Source organism: Ahaetulla prasina, chromosome 5, assembly GCF_028640845.1.
Source record: "Ahaetulla prasina isolate Xishuangbanna chromosome 5, ASM2864084v1, whole genome shotgun sequence".
Classification (NCBI taxonomy): Eukaryota; Metazoa; Chordata; class Lepidosauria; order Squamata; family Colubridae; genus Ahaetulla; species Ahaetulla prasina.
Window position 1 is genome coordinate 3,208,867 of NC_080543.1, and position 20,861 is coordinate 3,229,727.

At 43.6% G+C, this 20,861-nt stretch overlaps 1 protein-coding gene across 1 annotated transcript in view; it reads right to left on the bottom strand.

Annotated features, from left to right (window-relative positions):
- RELT (RELT TNF receptor) overlaps positions 1-20,861 on the bottom strand; it is a 63,745-nt gene that overhangs the window by 25,557 nt on the left and 17,327 nt on the right. The window contains exons 2-3 of the mRNA XM_058186514.1: positions 2,829-2,939; positions 170-283 (exon numbers count right to left, since the gene is read on the bottom strand). Of these exons, the coding sequence (XP_058042497.1) occupies positions 170-283; positions 2,829-2,873 (159 nt within the window). The 5' untranslated portion in view covers positions 2,874-2,939. The remainder of the gene's footprint in view (positions 1-169; positions 284-2,828; positions 2,940-20,861) is intronic.

A 20,861-nucleotide genomic window follows, 5' to 3' on the forward strand; every position in this document is an offset into this window, starting at 1 on the left:
AGAATGATCCAGCCAGCCTGAATTCTGGGAGCTGAAGTCCACAAATCTTCAAAGGAGCCACAGCCGAGAAACACCCAATTTGGTAAAATAGACCCATTTTTTTCACATGGACCACTAAGGTCCTTGTGTGGATAACAAGAGGCTGTGTGAATGGAGGCCATTGACTCACTCTGTCGGGCTCTTCTCCGGCTGGACAGGCTTCGCAGAGGACACAGCGGCCGTCCCCGCCCCGATACTCCTGGTCCCCGCAGGCTTGAACCCACGCTGGGTGGCAACACAGGGCCTGAGAATAAGAGAGCGCAGAGGAGACAAAAGCTGGTGAGTCTCTTTGGGTGGCAACACAGGGCCTGAAAACAAGAGAGCGGAGAGGAGACAAAAGCTGGTGAGTCTCTTTTGGCATCAGCCTCGTAAGATGAGGAGGGAAAGATTCAGGATGGAGAAAAGTAAAAACGGTTCTATTTCCTACAGAAACTGCCCAAGGAATTTATTCATTCATTCCGCTCTGTCCAATGCACTGCATTGAAGGGTTCTTCCTTTTGCTCAGGCAGAACCGAAGGACTGGCAACCTCTGAAAATTTTACCTTTTAAAGAAAGAGGGTGTGTAAGGTCTCCTGCCATGGGCAGCGGGTTGGACTAGAAGGCCTCTGAGGTCTTTGCAACCCTCCTAGGTTTCTGTATTTCCTTGAAATGTGCAAATGGTTGCTCCAAGCGATGCATTTGATTAAACTAAGAGCCAGCCTGCCTGCCTGCCTGCCTTCCTTCCTTCCTTCCTCCCTCCCTCCCTCTTTTCTTTCCCTTTCCTCCCTTCTTCCCCTTCTTTCTTTCCCTCCCTCCCTCTCCCTCCTTCTCTTTTCTCCCCCTGGGGAACTCTGGGAGTTGAAGTCCACAAGTCTTAAAGGGACCAAGGTTGGAGACCCCTGGTTTAGTGAGTATTCGAAGTTACAACAGCATTGAAAAAAAGGGACTTTTTTCATGTCATGTTTTTCACGCTGGATGAGGAATTCCGGAAGGCCACAAGTCTCAAAGTGGCCACGTTTGGAGACCTCTGCTCTTGAATTCCACATTTTTAGAAGTTGTTTTTTTTTTAACTGAATCATAAAGACTGCAAAGTTTACTTTGATAAGCTTCCACACTGTAATTTTGGGGTGAGTGTTGACAGAGCTGAAATTCCAAACCTATTTGTGTTTCAATCTTTCAGGATGGAAGAGCTAACGACTCATATAAGCAAAAACTCTCCCGGTGGATGATATGCGATACGCCCAAGTCAGCAGAAACCCTCTGCTCCCTGTGAGTTGTCTAAACATCTTAAGGGCAAATGGGAGGGAGTCAGGTAGGAATTGGAAAAAGGAAAAAAGGAAGGAAGGAAGGACAAAGTAGGGAAGGAGGAATGAATGAAAGAAAGAAAAAAGAAAAGAAAATAGGGAGGGAAGGAGAAAGGAAGGAAAGAGGGAAGAAGGAAGGAAAGGCAGGAAGGCAGTTGGGAGGGAGGGAGAAAGGAAGGAAGGAGAAAAGAGGGAAGGAAGGAAGGACAAAGTAGGGAAGGAGGAATGAATGAAAGAAAGAAAAAAAGAAAAGGAGAAAATAGGGAGGGAGGGAGGGAGGAAGAAAGAAAGAAAAAAGAAAAGAAAATAGGGAGGGAAGGAGAAAGGAAGGAAAGAGGGAGGAGGGAAGGAAAGGCAGAAGGGCAGTTGGGAGGAAGGGAGAAAGGAAGGAAGGAGAGAAAAGAGGGAAGGAAGGAAGGGTGGGGAAGGAAGGACAAAGTAGGGAAGGAGGAATGAATGAAAGAAAGAAAAAAGAAAAGGAGAAAATAGGGAGGGAGGGAGGAAAGAAAGAAAAAAGAAAAGAAAAGAGGGAGGGAAGGAGAAAGGAAGGAAAGAGGGAGGAAGGAAGGAAAGGCAGGAAGGCAGTTGGGAGGAAGGGAGAAAGGAAGGAAGGAGAGAAAAGAGGGAAGGAAGGAAGGGTGGGGAAGGAAGAACAAAATAGGGAAGGACAAATGAATGACAGAAAGAAAAAAGAAAAGGAGAAAATAGGGAAGAAGAAAGGAAGGAAGGAAGGAAGGAAAAAGAAAAGAGGAAGAAAATAGGGAGGGAGGGAGGAAGGAAAGAAAGAAAGAAAAGGAGAAAATAGGGAGGAAGGGAGGAAAGAAAGAAAAAGAAAAGGGGAAGAAAATAGGAGGGGAGGGAGGAAAGAAAAAAGAAAAGAAAATAGGGAGGGAAGGAGGAAGGAAGGAAGGGAAGGAAGGAAGGAAGGAAGGGAAGGCAGACAGGCAGGCGGGAGGGAGGGAGGGAGGAAGGAAGGAAGGAAGGAAGGAAGGAAGGAAGGAAGGAAGGAAGGAAGGAAGGAAGGAATTAAGGAATTCTGAAAGCTGAAATAACACAGATACTGCTAGCCAGGAAAGGCTTAACTCGCCTCCTGGATTTAACACATTTCCCCCAATTCACTCCGATTTGATTGAATTGATCGCCAACAACCTTTGAGGCCCTGCTTTCAGAGGGATGGACTTCAACTCCCAGAATTCCCCCGGCCAGCCTTGGAATTGAAGTCCACCCCCCTTGAAAGTGGTCCAAGCTTGAAAATCACGGCTGTAGGATAAAGATGAATCGAACCATTCGCTTCCCAAGAGCCCCCGATACCCTCTTGCAGGGAAGTATCTCAACAGAGTGGGAAGGGATCTCAGAGGTTTTCTAGTCCAACCCCCTGCTCAGGCAGGAAACCCTCTACCATTTCAGACCAATGGTTGCCCGATCTCTTCTCAGAGGCAGGCGGATCTCGACCACCCATCCTTCCCAGCTAAAGACGCACATCTGCAGAAAGAAAGGGATGCTTACGGTTAGGAGACTGACCGCCCAGCAAAAATCTGGATGCCTTTTCATTTTGTCCAATTTCACAGCGACCGACCGACCGGTGAGACAGGTAAAACCTTCCGACCGACGAAATGTCTGGAGGGATGGGAGAAGAATGACAAGAGACGCCGTTACCTGCCAAGTTCAGCGATCTTATATTTGCTTCCAAATGAATTTGTGGGTTTTTTTCCCCCTCCATCTATGTTTACTTTCATCCTACATGTTATTTTGAGAGTGGGGCTGTTTATCTGGCCAAAGGAAGTTTTTTTTTGGGGGGTATGATTAAGTTAAAGAAAAGGAAATCAGAGGTGTTGTGGGCTTCCTGCTGTGTGGGAACGGTGCATTTCTCGTGGGTGTGATTTATATACTGAATGCAGCAAACCCCACATGTTTAAGCTTGCTTGCTTCCTTCCTGTTGTGAGCCAGGCCCAAGTAGATAGTAGTAGACGCAATCAGTTCAAAAAAAACAACAAAACAGACTTTATTAGAACAGCTGAGAATTAAACTCATTCTCAGCGTCGTCCAAATTAAATCAAAATAAATTCTTCATAGCACAACTCTTCAGTCTTATCACCAAAGTTGGTCTAATTAGGCAAACTGCCAAAGGCTTTTCTTGGCAAAAGTTCAAAAGAAGAAGACGCCGACAAGAAATAAATGCAGCAAGATAAAGAGCAAGGCTATCAACGTTGATTTCCCGACAAAGAGCCCAAAGGCTGTTGCTGGTCTTTTAAGCCTTATGGGAGGAGCCAATCATCTCCTGGCCTTACTCCTGAGTCGTCCTTTTTGCTTCAGCTGCTCTTGCCTTCTGGCGTCTCTTCTCATGCGTGCATTAGGAACAGGCTCCTCCTGTTCCTCTGCCTCACTACTGTCAGCCTCTGAGGCTCCGGAGACCGCACCTCACTCCCCGATGGCCCTGGCCTCCTCTCTGCTTCCGATGCAAAGCCCTCATCCGGGCCTTCCCCAGCCTCCAGGAGTGACCCATTGTTCTCCCCAGCCTCCTCACTGTCCGACTCCGCTGCCAGCTCCGCAGGGCTGCTGGTGGACCACAACACTTCCTTCCTTCCAGCTGCAAATGATAGCTTCTGAGACCCCCACTTGGACTCCCCCACCCCGCAAGATGTTAAGTGCCCCAGCCTTAATGGGATCCTGGAGTCAATTGAGAGTCGAGGGGAAAAAAAAGAAAAAACTCCAGGCTAGGAATTTGAAGTCAAAATACCCTTATCGTACATCTTTTTCACATCAGAATCTAGAAATCAGGCACAAACTAGTTCCCAAATTACAGCCATTCGTTTAGCGACCGTTCGAAGATACCACTGCACTGAGACGTAGGATCGTTTTTTCACCCTTACAACCATTGCAGGACTTCGTGGTCACGTGATGCAAATTCAGGTGCTCGGCAACTGGCATGTACTTACGCCAGTTGCGGTCTCCTGGGCAGTGCGATTTTCCTCCCTTTGTGACCATTTTCACAAGCAAAGTCAACGGGAAAGCCATCTAAGTAACTTTTGACTTGTTACTAACTTAAGAACTGCAGTGGTTCGCTTAAGGACTGTGGCATGAAAGGTTGTAAAATGGGGCAAAACTCCCTGCCTCGCTTAGCAACGGGAATTTGGGGCTCAATTCCGGTCGTAAGTCAAGGACTAATACTAGACCGACAGTCCAAATGAACAACACCCCAGGGCGAGGAAGTACCAACTCAGACATGAGCACTCCCACCAACACTGAAACGGGGCAAACAATTGGTATATAAACAGAAAGCAAACCCCACTCCCTTTAGCACGGATGATGTTACCTAGTTGGGTCATGAAATGTCTGCAAGAAAACAGCCAAGCTCAGAAAGCACCAAGGACTCCTCCTCCTCCTCTTCATCTTCTCTACAAACCCCCCTCCCTTCTAGCCCTGACCACGTTACTTCTTTCTCCCCCCCTCACAATCCTCTTCCTCTTCCCTTCTAGCACTGATGATGTTACCTAGCTGGGTCATGAAATGTCTGCAAGAAAACCACCAAGCTCAGAGAGCACCAGACCCCACAGTCCTCCTCCTTCCTCCTCCTCCTCCCCCTTCCCCCTTCCTCCTCTCCCTCCTCCCTCCTTCCTCTTTCCCCCCTCCCCCTCCTCCCGCTCCTTCTCCTCCCCTCCTCTCCCCTCCTCTTCCTCTCTTCCTCCTCCCTCTTTCCCCTCCTCCCCTCCTCCCCTCCTCCCGCTCCTTCCCCTCCTCTCCCCCTCCTCCTCCTCTCTTCCTCCTCCCTCTTTCCCCCTCCTCCTCCACCATAAACCCTATCCACTTGTAGCACTGATGATGTTACCTAGCTGGGTCATGAAACGTCTGCAAGAAAACAGCCAAGCTCAGAAAGCACCAAGGACCCCATAGTCCTCCTCCTCCTCCTTCACCACAAACCTCACTCCTTTCCAGCACTGATGACGTTATCTAGTTGGCTCATGAAATGTCTGCAAGAAAACCACCAAGCTCAGAGAGCACCAAGGACCCCATAGTCCTCCTCCTCCTCCTCTTCCTCTTCCTCCTCCTCCTCCTCTTCCTCCAAACCCACTCCTTTCCATCACTGATGATGTTACCTCATTGGGTCATGAAACGTTTGCAAGCAACAACCAAACCAGGGAGCACAGGGCAGACCCCGTAATTCAACCCTACGCTATAAATATTCCCTTCTATCTTCTTTGAGCAAATTCAGTAATGAATGAAATTGATTTTCTGAACCGGGTGGCTTCTCCACCCCAGGAGTTGAAAATGCTCCAAAAACACCACACTACTAACCAGAGCATATAAAACATTTGCTAGACCAATTCTAGAATACAGCTCGCCTGTTTGGAACCCTCACCACATCTCTGACATCAATATAATTGAACCTGTCCAGAAATATTTTACAAGAAGAGTTCTCCATTCCTCTGAAAACAATAAAATACCTTATCCCACCAGACTTGAAATCCTAGGCTTAGAAAACTTGGAACTCCGTCGCTTCGACAAGACCTAAGTTTAACTCACAGAATCATCTATTGTAATGTCCTTCCTGTCAAAGACTACTTCAGCTTTAATTGCAATAATACTAGAGCAACTAATAGATTTAAACTTAATGTCAACCGCTTTAATCTAGATTGCAGAAAATATGACTTCTGTAACAGAATCATCAGTGCTTGGAACACTTTACCTGACTCTGTGGTCTCTTCCCATAATCCTAAAAGCTTTATCCAAAAACTTTCTACTGTTGACCTCACCCCATTCCTAAGAGGACCATAAGGGGCGTGCATAAGCGCACAAACGTGCCTACCGTTCCTGTCCTATTGTTTTCTTTTCTTCTTTCTATATATATGCTTATACCTCCTTATATTTACCCATATATGTGGTTTATATATTATATAATCTTTTGTATGATTCCTACATATATTGTTGTGACAAAATAAAATAAATAAAATAAAAATAAATAAAATAAATAAATGCTCCTTTTAAATAAGGACTAAATTCCTGCTGGGTGTTGATTCTCCCTGAAAAACAAAAAGAAACAAAAAGCAAAGCCAAACTATCTCAAAATCACCTTCAAAGGGATCACAAGAGAGAGATTGATTTTTTTTTAAAAAAAAGTCAGCTCCCAAAAAGTCTCCCTGCTATTTAAAGAAATGCTGCGCTATTGAGTCTTGAGTTCAGCCACGTGCCACGGCCGGCCGTGCTGCAGACGGCAAATGGCGCAGAGAAGCTGCCACGGCGCAGCCGACGGCTCAAATCTTTCAACCGTTTTATCCAATTTTTCCTGAAGGCAAAAAAAAACAAACGAGGGGTTGCCAGGGAACTGCTCGGCACGGGTCCAAACGGAGTCGACGGAGACACTGAGGGAAAATTTATAGCTTTATATCAATAAATATAAAGAGGAGAGGATAAAGATAAAGAGGAGAGAAGCAACTGAGAACTACGGGGAAATTTCCTGACAGTGAGAACCGTTAACCAGTGGAACTACTTGCCACCAGAAGTCATGAATGCTCCAACACTGGAAATTTTTAAGAAGATGTTGCATAATCATTTGTCTGAAGCGGTATAGGATTTCCTGCCTAAGCAGGGGGTTGGACTAGAAGACCTCCAAGGTCCCTTCCAACTCTGTTATTCTATTCTGTTCTATTCTATTCTATTCTATTCTATTCTATTCTATTCTATTCTATTCTATTCTATTCTATTCTATTCTATTCTATTCTATTCTAATTTTCTTCAATGCATTCCATTCCTTATGTTCTATTCTATTCTGTTCTGTTCCATTTCATATTTTCTTTCCTATCCTATCCTATCCTATCCTATCCTATCCTATTTTTTCCGTCTATTCTATTCTATTCTATTCTATTCTATTCTATTCTATCCTATCCTATTTTTTCCGTATATTCTATTCTATTCTATTCTATTCTATTCTATTCTATTCTATTCCTATCCTATCCTATCCTATCCTATCCTATTTTTTCCATATATTCTATTCTATTCTATTCTATTCTATTCTATTCTATTCTATTCTATTCTATTCTATTCTATTCTATTCTATTCTATTCCTATCCTATCCTATCCTATCCTATCCTATTTTTTCCATATATTCTATTCTATTCTATTCTATTCTATTCTATTCTATTCTATTCTATTCTATTCTATTCTATTCTATTCCTATCCTATCCTATCCTATCCTATCCTATTTTTTCCATATATTCTATTCTATTCTATTCTATTCTATGCTATTCTATTCTATTCTATTCTATTCCTATCTTATCCTATTTTTCCGTATATTCTATTCTATTCTATTCTATTCTATTCTAGTTTAGTCTATCCTAGTCTATTCTATCCTATCCTATCCTATCCTATTTTTTCCATATATTCTATTCTATTCTATTCTGTTCTATGCTATTCTATTCTATTCTATTCTATTCTATTCTATTCTATTCTATGACCATCATTAAGTGTTGTACCTTGATGAAGGTATCTTTTCTTTTATGTACACTGAGAGCATATGCACCAAGACAAATTCCTTGTGTGTCCAATCACACTTGGCCAGTAAAGAATTCTATTCTATTCTATTCTATTCTATTCTATTCTATTCTATTCTATTCTATTCTATTCTATTCTATTCTATTCTATTCTATTCCATTCCATTCCATTAATTCTATTCTATTCTATTCTATTCTATTCTATTCTATTCCTATCCTATCCTATCCTATCCTATATATATACTGCAAATAAGATACGGGTAGCCCTTGACTTCCAACCAAAATTAATTGAGCCCAAAATTTCCGTTCCTATGTGAGTCATTTGTTTGTTTGTTTTTAATTTTGCTCTATTTTATGACCTTTCTCGTCGCAATTGTTAAGTGAATCCCTGCGGGTTGTTAAATGAGTGACACGGTTGTTAAGCGAATCTGGCTTCCCCATTGTCAGAAGGTGGCAAAAGGGGAATCACATGACTCCAGGAGGACACTGCAAATGGTCATAAATACGAGTCAGCTGCCAAGCTCTTGAATTTTGATCACGTGACCACGGGGATGCTGCAACGGGCGTACGTGTGAAAAATGGCCACATCAGTCACTTTTTTTCAGGGACGTTGTAACTTTGCAACCGTCGGACAAGCAAAGTCAATGGGGAAGCTAGATTCACTTTGCCACGGTTGTTAAGTGAATCACTGCAGTTGTTAAGTTGTAACACGGTTGTTAAGTGAATCAGGCTTCCCCATTGACTTTGCTTGTCAGAAGGTTGCAAAAGGGGATCACGTGACCCCCCCGCGACACGTTAGACCGTCATAAATGTGAACCATATGTCTGGTGCCAATATACGCCAGTTTGGAGAGTGGCAGCTCCTGCATGAGGCAATCTATGTTATGATTGGTTGCTGGGCGAGAAGGGGGAGGTTCCGTTTTTTCCCGCCTTTTTTCTTCCGTGTTCTGTGGTTTACCTCACGATTTACCTCACGACGACGTAGCGATATGCCTGACTACAGGCAGTCCTCGACTTACAACACTCTGTTTAGTGACCGTTCAAAGTTATAACATCCCTGGGGGAAAAAAAGTGACCGATGGCCATTTTTCCCACTTACAACTGTTGTAGCACCCCAATGGTCCCATGATCAAAATTCAAGAGTTTGGCAGCTGACTCATACTTATGACGGTGGCACCGCCCTTTAGTGACCTTCTGGCAAGCAAAGTCAATGGGGAAGCTGGATTCACTTAAAAACCGTGTGACTAACTTTAACCACTGCAGGATTCCCTTTAACAACCGTGGCAAGCAAAGGCTATCGGGAAGCCAACCGTGGGTTCCGTTTAACAACCGCAGTGATTCACTTAATGACCGTGGCAAAAAAAAAAGTCCTACAATTGGGCATGATTCATTTAACAACATCCAGGCTTAGCAATTTATTTATTTATTTATTTTTCGTATTTTTATACCGCCCTATCTCCCTAGGGACTCAGGGTGGTTAACAACCAGATAAAAATATACATATAAATACAAATAAAAACATCCATTAAAAAACTTATTATAATTGGCCGAATAATTAAAATGATGATAATAAAAATAATAAAATCCCCATAAAAACCAATTCGAATTTAAAATCTAGTCCAGTCCTGCGCAAATAAATAGATGTGTCTTAAGCTCGCGGCGAAAGGTTCGGAGGTCAGGAAGTTGGCGAAGTCCTGGGGGAAGCTCGTTCCAGAGGGTGGGAGCCCCCACAGAGAAGGCCCTTCCCCTGGGTGTCGCCAGCCGGCACTGTTTGGCCGACGGCACCCTAAGGAGTCCCTCTCTGTGAGAGCGCACGGGTCGGTGAGAGGTATCCGGTAGCAGCAGACGGTCCCGTAAATATCCCGGCCCTATGCCATGGAGCGCTTTGAAGATGTTCACCAGAACCTTGAAGCGCACCCAGAAGGCCACAGGCAGCCAGTGCAGTCTGCGCAGGAGAGGTGTTATGTGGGAGCCACGAGGGGCTCCCTCTATCACCCGCGCAGTCACATTCTGAACTAGCTGGAGCCTCCGGGTGCTCTTCAAGGGGAGCCCCATGTAGAGAGCATTGCAGTAGTCCAGACGAGACGTCACGAGGGCGTGAGTGACCGTGCATAGGGCATCCCGGTCTAGAAAGGGGCGCAACTGACGCACCAGGCGAACCTGGTAAAAAGCTCTCCTGGAGACGGCCGTCAAATGGTCTTCAAAAGACAGCCGTTCATCCAGGAGGACGCCCAAGTTGCGCACCCTCTCCATCGGGGCCAATGACTCGCCCCCAACAGTCAGCCGTGGACTCAGCTGACTGTACCGGGATGCCGGCATCCACAGCCACTCTGTCTTGGAGGGATTGAGCTTGAGCCTGTTTCTCCCCATCCAGACCCGTAATGGAAATTCTGGTACCATTTGTGGTCATAATTCAAGGACTGCCCAAGCCAAGTCCAGCAAAAATTACAGCAAATGTTGGTCGGCACTGGTTATAATGCTAGGATGGTTTTATTTTTCCTTTTAATTTAGAAATAAGCTTGATTTTTTTTTCTCATTTGTCTGGAAAAAGGGGAACGATATAACTGTCATTTGCCTTCGAATTGGAATATCGGTTGCTGCTTTAAAAAGAGCAAAGCTCATTATTTGTCGAATCTCACATTATGGGATGCCAGGAATCAAAAGAAACCAAGATAATTGATTTACCGCAATTTCGTTACCAAAATCAGAACCTCTGAGTAAAGAAAGCTGGCTAGGAAATAGAATAGAGACAGTCCTCATCTTACGCCCACAGCTGAGCCCCAAATTGCTGTTGCTAAGTGAGACTTTGCTGGGTGAATTTTGCCTCATTTTACGACCTTTTCGTCTCATGTGTTAAGTGAATCACTGAAGCTCTTAAGTTGGTGACACGGTTGTTAAGCGACTTTGCTTGTCCGAAAGCTACAAACAGTGGGTCGTGTGATTCCAGGACGGTGCGACCGTCATAAGTACGAGTCGGTTGCCAAGCATCTGGATGTTGATCGTGTGACCATGGGGATGCTGCAATTTTTGTTCAGTGTGAAAAGCGGCCATCCATCCCTTTTTTTTTTTAGTGCTCGTTGTAACTTCGAACGGGCGCTAAATGGACTGTCGTAAGTCGAGGACTATCTGTAGTCCACCCCCCCCAAGTCCTTGCTGTGCATGCTGGGAAATGAAGTCCATACATGCCTTGACAGCAGCAAGTCAAAGGGTGCCCCTTGTTTGCACAGATAGTCCTCGACTTACAACGGTTCGCTTAGTGACTGCTCAAGGTTACAACGCCACTGGGGAAAAAAATTGACCGTTTTTCACACTTAATGACCACTGCAGCATGTTCATGGTCACGTGATTTACTTTTACGTGACTTGCTTGTTTGCAAGTTCGCAGCCCAGATTCCGCCCCCCAGAAAGCTAGCTTATTCTTGGATAAGAATAGACTAATCTCAGGGGTATGGAGGGAAGGGATCTTGTTACCCTGGAATATTTAGCAATAAATATCTCCCCAATGGGGAAAAAAAAATGCTAAGAACAGCAACCCCAACACCTTCGCCAGGGGAGCCTCTGTCAAAAGATCTCTGGTTCGCTGCAAATGCACTTAACAAGCCACAAAGTTTTTTTTGATGAGGTTGGAAACCGGAAGGATTTATTTTATTTTATTTTTATTTTATTAAATTTCTATACCGCCCTTCTCCCGAAGGACTCAGGGCGGTGTACAGCCAAAATAAAACACAGAATATATACAATTAAAAGAATTTAAAATGAACTATTACTATGCGGCCGATAATTAAAACATTTAAAAATTTAAAATATTATTAAAACCCCAATTTAAAAACAACTATTTATGCCAGTCCTGCTTGAATGAATAAATATGTTTTTTAAGCTCACGGTGTGGCTGGCTTCCCCTGCCTTGTGAAAATGGCTAACTTGAAAATACAGGTAGTTGTTGTGGTTTGTTGGTGGCCGGCTGGCCCGTCCAGCAGCCGACTCAGAGGAGGAGGAGGAGTGGGTGTGGGAGTCGGGGTCAGCATCACGGCAACCTGAGAGCTCCGAGGGGGAAGAAGGAATCGAGCTGCCAGAGAGAGAGAGAGAGAGAGAGAGAGAGAGAGGCAAAGGTGGAGCCTGGGCCGTCCATCAGCCCTCAGATGGACAGTTAACAGCCCCCCAGGTCTGGAGGTGGCTGATGAGGAAGAGGAGGAACAGCTGAGTCCAGCGCCTGACGTGTAGATGCACAGAAGGCAGAGGAGAGGAGAGCAGTGGAAATCTATGGGCTGGTCCTTGGGACGGAAGAGCCACTGCTGCTAGCGAAGCTCCACCCTGGCTCTAGAGATACAAGGCAGGGGGTGGAGATGAATAGATGGGACAGACAACTATTTGTCTTCCGGCCGGATGGACTTGTTAGCCTGCGTGGAAATAATTTTTTTTACCGGGGCTGCCGGCATTCCTAATAAAGGAATCTTTTGGGTTCACGTCAGAGGTTTTGTCGAGTTTGGGGAGATGGGTCAGAATAGTAGTCCTCGACTTATAACTATTCACTTAGTGACCATTCAAAGTTACCACGTGACTTATGACAGTTTTTCACCCTGACCGCCACTGCAGCATCCCCATGGTCACGTGATCAAAATTCAGATGCTTGGCAACTGGCTCGTATTTATGACGGTTGTCACATCCCGGGGTCATGTGATCCCCTTTTTGCGGCCTTCTGACGAGGAAAGTCAAGGGGGAAGCCAGATTCGCTTAACAACCTTGCTACCGACTGCAGAGATTCTCTTAACAACGGTGGCGAGAAAAGTCCTAAAATGGGGCAAAACTCACTTAACAACTGTCTTCCTTAGCAGTAGAAATTTTGGGCTCCATTGTATTCGTAGGTCGAGGACTACCTGTTTGTCTGCGCCCCCCGAGCCGGGGCCCCTGCCAGAAAGTGACTCGGAAAGTGAGGGGGAAGGGCCATCAGGACTTACCTCGGGAGCACCGGCTTCCCTGGCTCAGCTCCAGGAGCCAGAGGCAGGCCAGGTGGAAAAGATAATGAGGCCTCCATCCCCTGACTCTTCCCCCCCAGGCTACGCCTCCAGACCCGGCTGATGGCAATCAGGCCTGGCTGGACCCTAGGTTTCGTAGCCAGGAGAGGCGGGAACAACAGAAGCAGGGGTGGGGCAGGCCTAGGAAGGGCTGAGTCATGGAGCCACACCCCACAGGACATAAAAGCAGCAAGGGCTGCTATGCCTCTTCATGGCAAGCAAATCAACTGCTTAACTAGAGCTGAAGTACTGTTTGTTCCTGGCTGACTCATCGGCATCAAGAGAGATAACAGAGACACTTGGCAGATGCTTGCTAGTTTGCTGCCAGAGCTGATAGTTGCCGGCTAATTAAGTCATCGCTCGGACTGAGGCGATGGGGACAGAACACTACCTATAAAACACCACTGTTTAAATTTTGGGCTCCATTGTGTTCGTAAGTCGAGGACTACCTATAAAACACCCCAGCTTACAGATAAACTATTCTGGATGGACTCGTAAACATCCCATCAAGCTGTTAATCCTGGTTTGCAAACACCGAAAAGGACTTGGCCTTTGCTCGTACAGTTGAGGCTGCCACCTTGACTTTTAGACTGCCTCCATACAATTTTCTCGGGAATACAGATAGTCCTCGATTTACAACAGTTCCTTTAGTGACCGTTCAAAAGTTAGAATGACACTGGAAATAAAAAAGGGGACTTACGGCCATTTCTCGCTGATGACCGTTGCGAAGGGTTGTAAGTCAAGGACTACCCTCCAATGCCTGGGACAAATTATCATCCCGGTTCCACTTCATCCCAATGTCCGGTTTGAAAGACAAGACTTTGCCAACTTCAAGGCCTCTTGAGCCTTGAAGGAACTTGCAGATCTGCACAAAAGGATATTTTGCTCACATTCCACGCAGGGGTGACCTCCTCCACCCACCCCAAGATGGGGGACTAGCTTTCAATGCCCCAGAGGTGCCTTCTTGGTTTTTTAATTAGGACTGCGTCCACTTCTGGGAAGTCAAGAACAGTTGTGAGTCAGGAAACTGAAGATCAAGATGCCACCATCGCCAGAGATAATAAGGCCCCATGAGCCAAGACTGAAGCTTCTGCAAGCAGCTTAATTTGAAAGTTTACGTCAAGAAAGTGACTGAACTCTAGACTTTTCCCTCTGTGCTGCTGTCGACATCCAGTAAGCCAGGAGTGTACAAATTTGGTGTGCAAATCTGACTTGCGGTCTTGAACTCCCAGAATTTCCCAGCCAGCAAAGCAAATGAGAGTTGAGATCTGCAAATCTTAAAATTGCTATGGTTGGAGAGCCCTGCAAATAAGTGACAATTCAAGGACTCCAATTCCTTTTCCAAAAATTAAAATCCGAAATTTGGGAAGCCAGGGCAGCAGAAGAGATCATTCAGATTTGGAATTTGGCCCAGCGTCAAGAACAGCGCCATTCTTCCAGATTCCCAGAAGGGTCTCTGACGTAATTCTTTCGGTTCCTTAAATCCCAGAAATCGGGGAAGGGGGGGAGGAGACACAGACCACGGAGAAGAACAAATTTATTCTTTTAAAACAAGAACTCTTCTTTAAAAACAAAAATGAAGATTGATATGCAAACTTTCAAAGTTGATCAAAACTTCGACCAAAATCCTTCCCCTGCTCATTTCTGTACAGGTAAGCGCATGTACTCACAACCGTTCATTTAGTGACCAGTTGAAGTTGCGACAGCACTGGGAAAAAGTGACTTACGAACAGTCCTCACACTTACGACCGTTGTAGCATTCCCCCACAGTCAAGTGATCCAATTCCGGACAGTTGCAATGTCCGAGGGTCACCGGATCACATTTTGCAATCTTCCTGGCTGCCTTTCCGACAAGCAAAATCAATGATTGTAACTGGACTGGTTTTAACAACCATATGGTTCATTTAACAACCCGTGGCAAAAAAAAAAAAAAAAAGGTTGCAAAATTGGGCCCAACTCATTTAACTCCCGTGCTCAGTAATGGAAATCCTTTTTCCTGTGGTGGTCGTAAGTCGAGGACAACAGAGGTTGAACTGACCTTGGACTTGATTTTGTCACTATCTGAAGTTGACGCATCAGGGCTGCACAATGCCAACATTTTTCCCCTCTAAAAGAAGGCTGTTCCAGGAAATTTGGCATACGTTCTTCCCAAAGCGGGATGAAGTCACTCCGTTGACGTGTTGCAAAGGGAAGAATTCAGGATTTCCAAAAACGATTTCACCAAATTGCAAATCGGAGGCATTTATCGCCAGAGACCAGCAAGGAAGGATTGCACGAATTTCTCTAAGGTGCTTTTAAATGCCAGGTTTGGGATCAGCTACAGATTCTTGGAAACTAAAATAAAACTCCCAGCCCATTTTTTAAATTACTTGGTGCAGTATACTGGGTGTGATTTATCTGAAGAATTTTGAAACTCTTCTTCCTGGCATCCCTTTCAGGATGAGATGCTATGAATTTATTAAAAAATAGAAGAATGGATATTGAAAGTTTCCAATTTGTCTGAGATGGCCAAAATCTCAGCCTTCTTAAAAGACAGTACTCAAGAAAAATATCTAAATGAATGGAAGAGTTGGATTGATTATATTCAAAATAGATATCAGATTAAGAAATTTCAGATTGCCTTTGAATGAAGGATGTTGTTTTTGATTTTAATGGAAGAAGTCAGGTTATGGGAAAGAGAAGGATTATAATTGTTAGATTTTAAAAATTTAATGTAGGACTGTTCGTTTATTGAACTATACCTTGTGTTTGCTCCGGGAAGTCTGGGGGGGAGGGGTTTTTTTGGAGGAAGGGGGGAAGGAGGGGGGAGGGGGGAGGGGAGGGGAAAAAATTTAATTGTTGTTGTAAAACTTTTTCAATTAAAAAAAAATTATTAAAAAATTCTTATTGCTATGCTCCTACTGGCTTGCAACCATTCATTCAGAGTCTGTTCAAAGTTACGACGCCACTAAAAAAAGTGACTTACGGACGATTTTCACACTTACAAACGTTGCAGAATCTTCCTGGTCACTTGATCAAATTTCAGACGCTCGACAACGGCTCATAGTTATGACGGTTGCAATGTCCTAGGGTCATGTAATCCCCTTTTGTGACCGTCTGACAAGCAAAGGCAATGGGGAAGCCGGATTCACTTAACAACCGCGTAACTCGAGGACTGCCTGCATTTATTAACAAATTCCTCTTGTTACACTCCTTCCATTATTTTATTTTATTCGATTTTATTCGATTTTTTTCCCCCCAGATTCCTGACAATATGTCAGTCCTGTTGACACTTGGAAAACTTGGAGAGAGGGGGAGGAAGAGAGAGGGAAGGAGGGAGAGAGAGGGAGGGAGGGAGGAAGAGAGAGAGAGGGAGGAAGAGAGAGGGAAGGAGGGAAGGGGAGAGAGGGAGGGAGGGAGAGAGAGAGAGAAATAACATAACAACATAATAACAGAGTTGGAAGGGACCTTGGAGGTCTTCTAGTCCAACCCCCTGCCCAGGCAGGAAACCCTACACCACTTCAGACAAACGGCTATCCAACATTTTCTTAAAAACTTCCAACTTGGATCATTCACAACTTCTGCAGGCAAGTTGTTCCACCTATTGATTATTCTAACTGTCAGGAAATTTCTCCTTAGTTCTACGTTGCTAAGTTGCTTAGAACTAAGTTCTAAGTTCTAAATGAATCTTCTCCCTTTGAAAACAATTTATTAACTGGAAAAAGTTGCTGATTTTTTGCATAACTTGGCAATTGAAACCATGAAGTCTCCATTCAACACACACACACACACACACACACAAGACAGCTCCTTGTTAAAGGAAATTCTTTGCATTCTCTGAATGAATCCAAATTGAATCCCTAAAAAGAGAAGCCAACTTAGAAGGAGAAACTTCCCGAGAGTGAGAACAATTAATCCGTGGAACAGTTTTTCTCCAGAAGTTGTAAATGCTGCAATACTGGAAGTTTTGAGGAAGAAATTGGAGAGCCATTTTGTCTGGAATGGCCTGGGGTTTCCTGCTTGAGCCAGAGGGTTGGACTAGAAGACCTCTGAGGTCCCTTCCAGCCCTGGTATTCTATTTTCCATCTCATCCCCACCCTCCCAACTTCTAAGTAGAAGAGAATTCTATTCTCTTCTTCTAATATAATTAAAATAATTATATTATAAAATAATAAAAATAATTTTAAAGAGAAAAGGCTTCACGATACATCGAAGAAGGAAAAAAATGACCGGTCAAACTATTTTTTTTTCCAAACGGAGAGCGAGCATCGAGTCGGTCCGTGCTTGCCTACCAATCCAAATCATTTCAAAGCTAACTTATATTTTAACACCCTCCATTCTGAACAGCCGTGTCCGTTTCCTGTGGGATGCTGTTGTCTTCTATTGTAAATTGCAATTCTGTTTTAAGCTGTAATTCTACGGTGAGTCGTAATTAAGTTGTAATTCTCTTCCGTAGGGACGGTTTGGAATAGACCTGCCGCGACAGGGATTTTGGAATAAATCTGTATCGTAAGCGCTCTTTCCGCCCTTGTATTTAGGAGATGACAGGTTAGAAGGCATCAATCATAAGGCTAAAAGCTGTTTGCATGGAGGGTCTTCTAAATCAGGGGTCTCCAACCTTGGCAACTTTAAGCCTGGAGGATTTCAACTCCCAGAATGGAGGACTTCAATTCTGGGAGTTGAAGTCCTCCAGGCTTAAAGTTGCTAAGGTTGCAGACCCCTGATCTAGATAACTCAGGTGATGGGCAAGTTCCAGACGCCCTAATGATTTATGAGCCAGGTGCATTCATCTAAAACAGAGTTCTCCAACCTTGGCCACTTTAAGACTTGTGGACTTCAACTCCCTTCAACTTCAATTCTGGGAGTTGAAGTCCACAAGTCTTAAAGTGACCAAGGTTGGAGACCTCTGATCTAAAGTATTTTGATCTATCATTAACCGAGGACAGGTGCTTTTTGGCAGAAAGCCAAATTGTGGATTATTGTACAGATAGTCCTTGCCTTACGACTGCAACTGAGCCCAAAATTTATGCTGTTAAGTGAGAACATTTGTGAACGGAGCTTGGCCCCCCCATTTTACGACTTTTCTTGCCACCGTTAAGTGAATCACTGTTAAATGAATTAACACGGCTGTTAAGTGAATCTGGCTTCCATATGGGTCAGACGGTCCTAAAAGGGGATCACATGACCCCAGGATATGGCAATTCTCACCCCATGTCCTTCTTTGCATTAAACCAGACATAGGTAACAGATAACAGACTGGAATGGTAAAGAGTTGGAAGGGAACTTAGAGGTCATCTAATCCAACCCCCTGCTCAAGTAGGAGAGCCTACACCAGTGATAATGAACCTGTTCGACATCAAGTGCCCAAACCGGAATGCACGTGTGCCTATGTATGCAGACACACGCGTGTGCCGAAACACGGGAAACCCAGCTGACCAGCTGACACACTGGAAACCAGAAGAGTAGCTGGCTGTCCAGTTTCGCCTTCCGGTGAAAGAAATTACAAAGCAAAAAAATAGATTTGAAACCTGAATTGTTTTTATTAGGAATACTGGACCCCGAAAATGAACAAAAACCTTCAATGCATTACACTGCACATACTTACCGCAGCAAGAATCAAGTTCGCAAAAAAACGGGAAACAAAAAAATGTACCCTCAGACGAAACAGTAATTAGTAAAATTGCAGAATGCGCAGAGATGGATAAAATGACTATGGAGTTGAAAGAGAGGGAGGATTCGGAATATTATGAAATATGGAAATAAAATGTACAGTTGGTTTCGAAAACTGAAACCAGAACAAGAAAAGTTCAACTTAATACTGATGAAACTTAAAGTAACTGAACAACATTAAATAAAGAGATGTAAATATAAATGAATATAAATGTTGGATAAGAACAATGAATATTATGCATATGCATATACATATACGTGTGTGTTTGTGTGTTGGAGTAATGAGATTATCCTACTATTGAGTAGTAAACAGAAATGATCGAATAGAGAACTAAAAAACCAAAATACGTATGTTGATATGGAATGCTGTAAAATGACATAAATGTTATGTAATGTTCATTACGTTATGTCTTGATGGGTTTTGGTTTTATATGCGTGTGATTGTTTTTTGTGTTGTTTTTAAAGACAAACTGTTTAATCAAAATTATTTTTTTAAAAGAAAAAGCCTCCAGTGTTGGAGCATTCACAACTTCTGGAAGCAAGTTGTTCCACTGGTTAATTGTTCTAACTGTCAGGAAATTTCTCCTTAGTTCTAAGTTGCTTCTCTCCTGGATTAGTTTCCACCCATTGCTTCTTGTCCTGCCCTCAGAGAATAGCTTGACTCCCACTTCTCTGTGGCAGCCCCTGAGATATTGGAACACTGCTATCATGTCTCCCCTAGTCCTTCTTTTCATTAAACTAGACATACCCAGTTCCTGCAACTGTTCTTCATATGTTTTAGCCTCCAGTCCCCTAATCATCTTTGTTGCTCTTCTCTGCACTCTTTCTAGAGTCTCAGCATCTTTTTTACATCGTGGCGACCAAAACTGGATGTCCCTCTAGCGCAATGGCTTGGACCTGAACGGAGCCCTTGTTTTTAATGCGCCCTTCTGTTTCGTATGACGCAGGATTAGCTCAGCCTTGCACCGGTTGACGCCTCTGCCAGGGTTCCCACGTGAGCGTGGCTCAACTCCACATGTGGCTGAAATAGCAAGCATCTTTATTTGGGTACCAACATCTGCCGACTGCCCCATTGCAAAAATTAGTGGTGTTTTTTTTTTAAACTGCACCCACACCAAAGGCACTGTGGTTCCTCCTTTATTCCTAACGGCGCTATACAGTTGTAATCCTTGAATTACAACTTCAACGGAGCCCTAAGTTTCTGTGAGACAGTTGTTAAGTGAGGGGGGTTTTTTTTTTTGAGAATTTTTATTTTTCTAAACAGACATACATAAAAACATCTTCAATCAAAATACAAACAGTGTGTCGGTTGGTTGGTTGGTTACAAAGCTTTTGTGCAATTTCACCATATTCATAAAATGTAATTTGTCTTATTTTACATTTTACCAATCTAATATACATCCAAATATTTTAATCAATTAATCTTTTGTTTAACTATGGATGTTTCTTTCCTAGGCTCATATAAAATGTACTAGATTTTACATTAATTATATCTGTATCATTCATTTCCTTTTCTTAATTCAAACCAATGATATTGTGTTATGTTTTGTTTATTTCAACAATTCTTACATTATAAGTATCTCTGTCAAACTTTCAGTTAAGTGAGTTTTGACCCATTGTGCGACCTTCTTTGCCGCACTTGTGAAGTCGAATCAATGCAGTTGTAAAGTCAGTCACACGGCTGTTAAGCAAATCCGGCTCCCCCATTGAGTTTGTTTGCATGGAGGTCGCAAAAAAGGGACCCCAGGACATTGCAACCGTCATAAATATGAACCAGCTGCCAAGCATCTCAATTTTGATGATGTGAGGTCATAAATGTGAAAAACAGTAATAAGGCATCATTTTTAGGGCCGTTGCGGCTTCAAACGGTCACTAAACGAATTGTTTAGGAACAAATTCTGGAACGAACTTCCCCCAGGACTTCGCCAACTTCCTGACCTTCGAACCTTTCGCCGCGAGCTTAAGACACATCTGTTTATTTGCGCAGGACTGGATTAGAATTTTAAATTTTGAATTTGGTTTTAATTGGGGTTTTATTACTTTTATTGCTATTTCAAATATTCGGCCTTATTTAATAAGTTTTTTAATTGATGTTTTACTCTGTATTTATACGTATGTTTTTTATCAGGCTGTAAACCGCCCTGAGTCCCTTGGGAGATAGGGCAGTATAAAAATGTGAATAAATAAATAAATAAAAATAATAAATAAATGTTGTAAGATGAAGATTGCATGTAGATGTAAGTCAAAGCTTCCAAAAATATCTATATTTTTTCATCTACAACAGCAGTAATAGAGCTGGAAGGGACCTTGGAGGTCATCTAGTCCAACCCCCTGGAGAACTATACTAGGGATTCAAACCGCCGACCTTTCTGATCGACAAGTTCAGCGTCTTAGC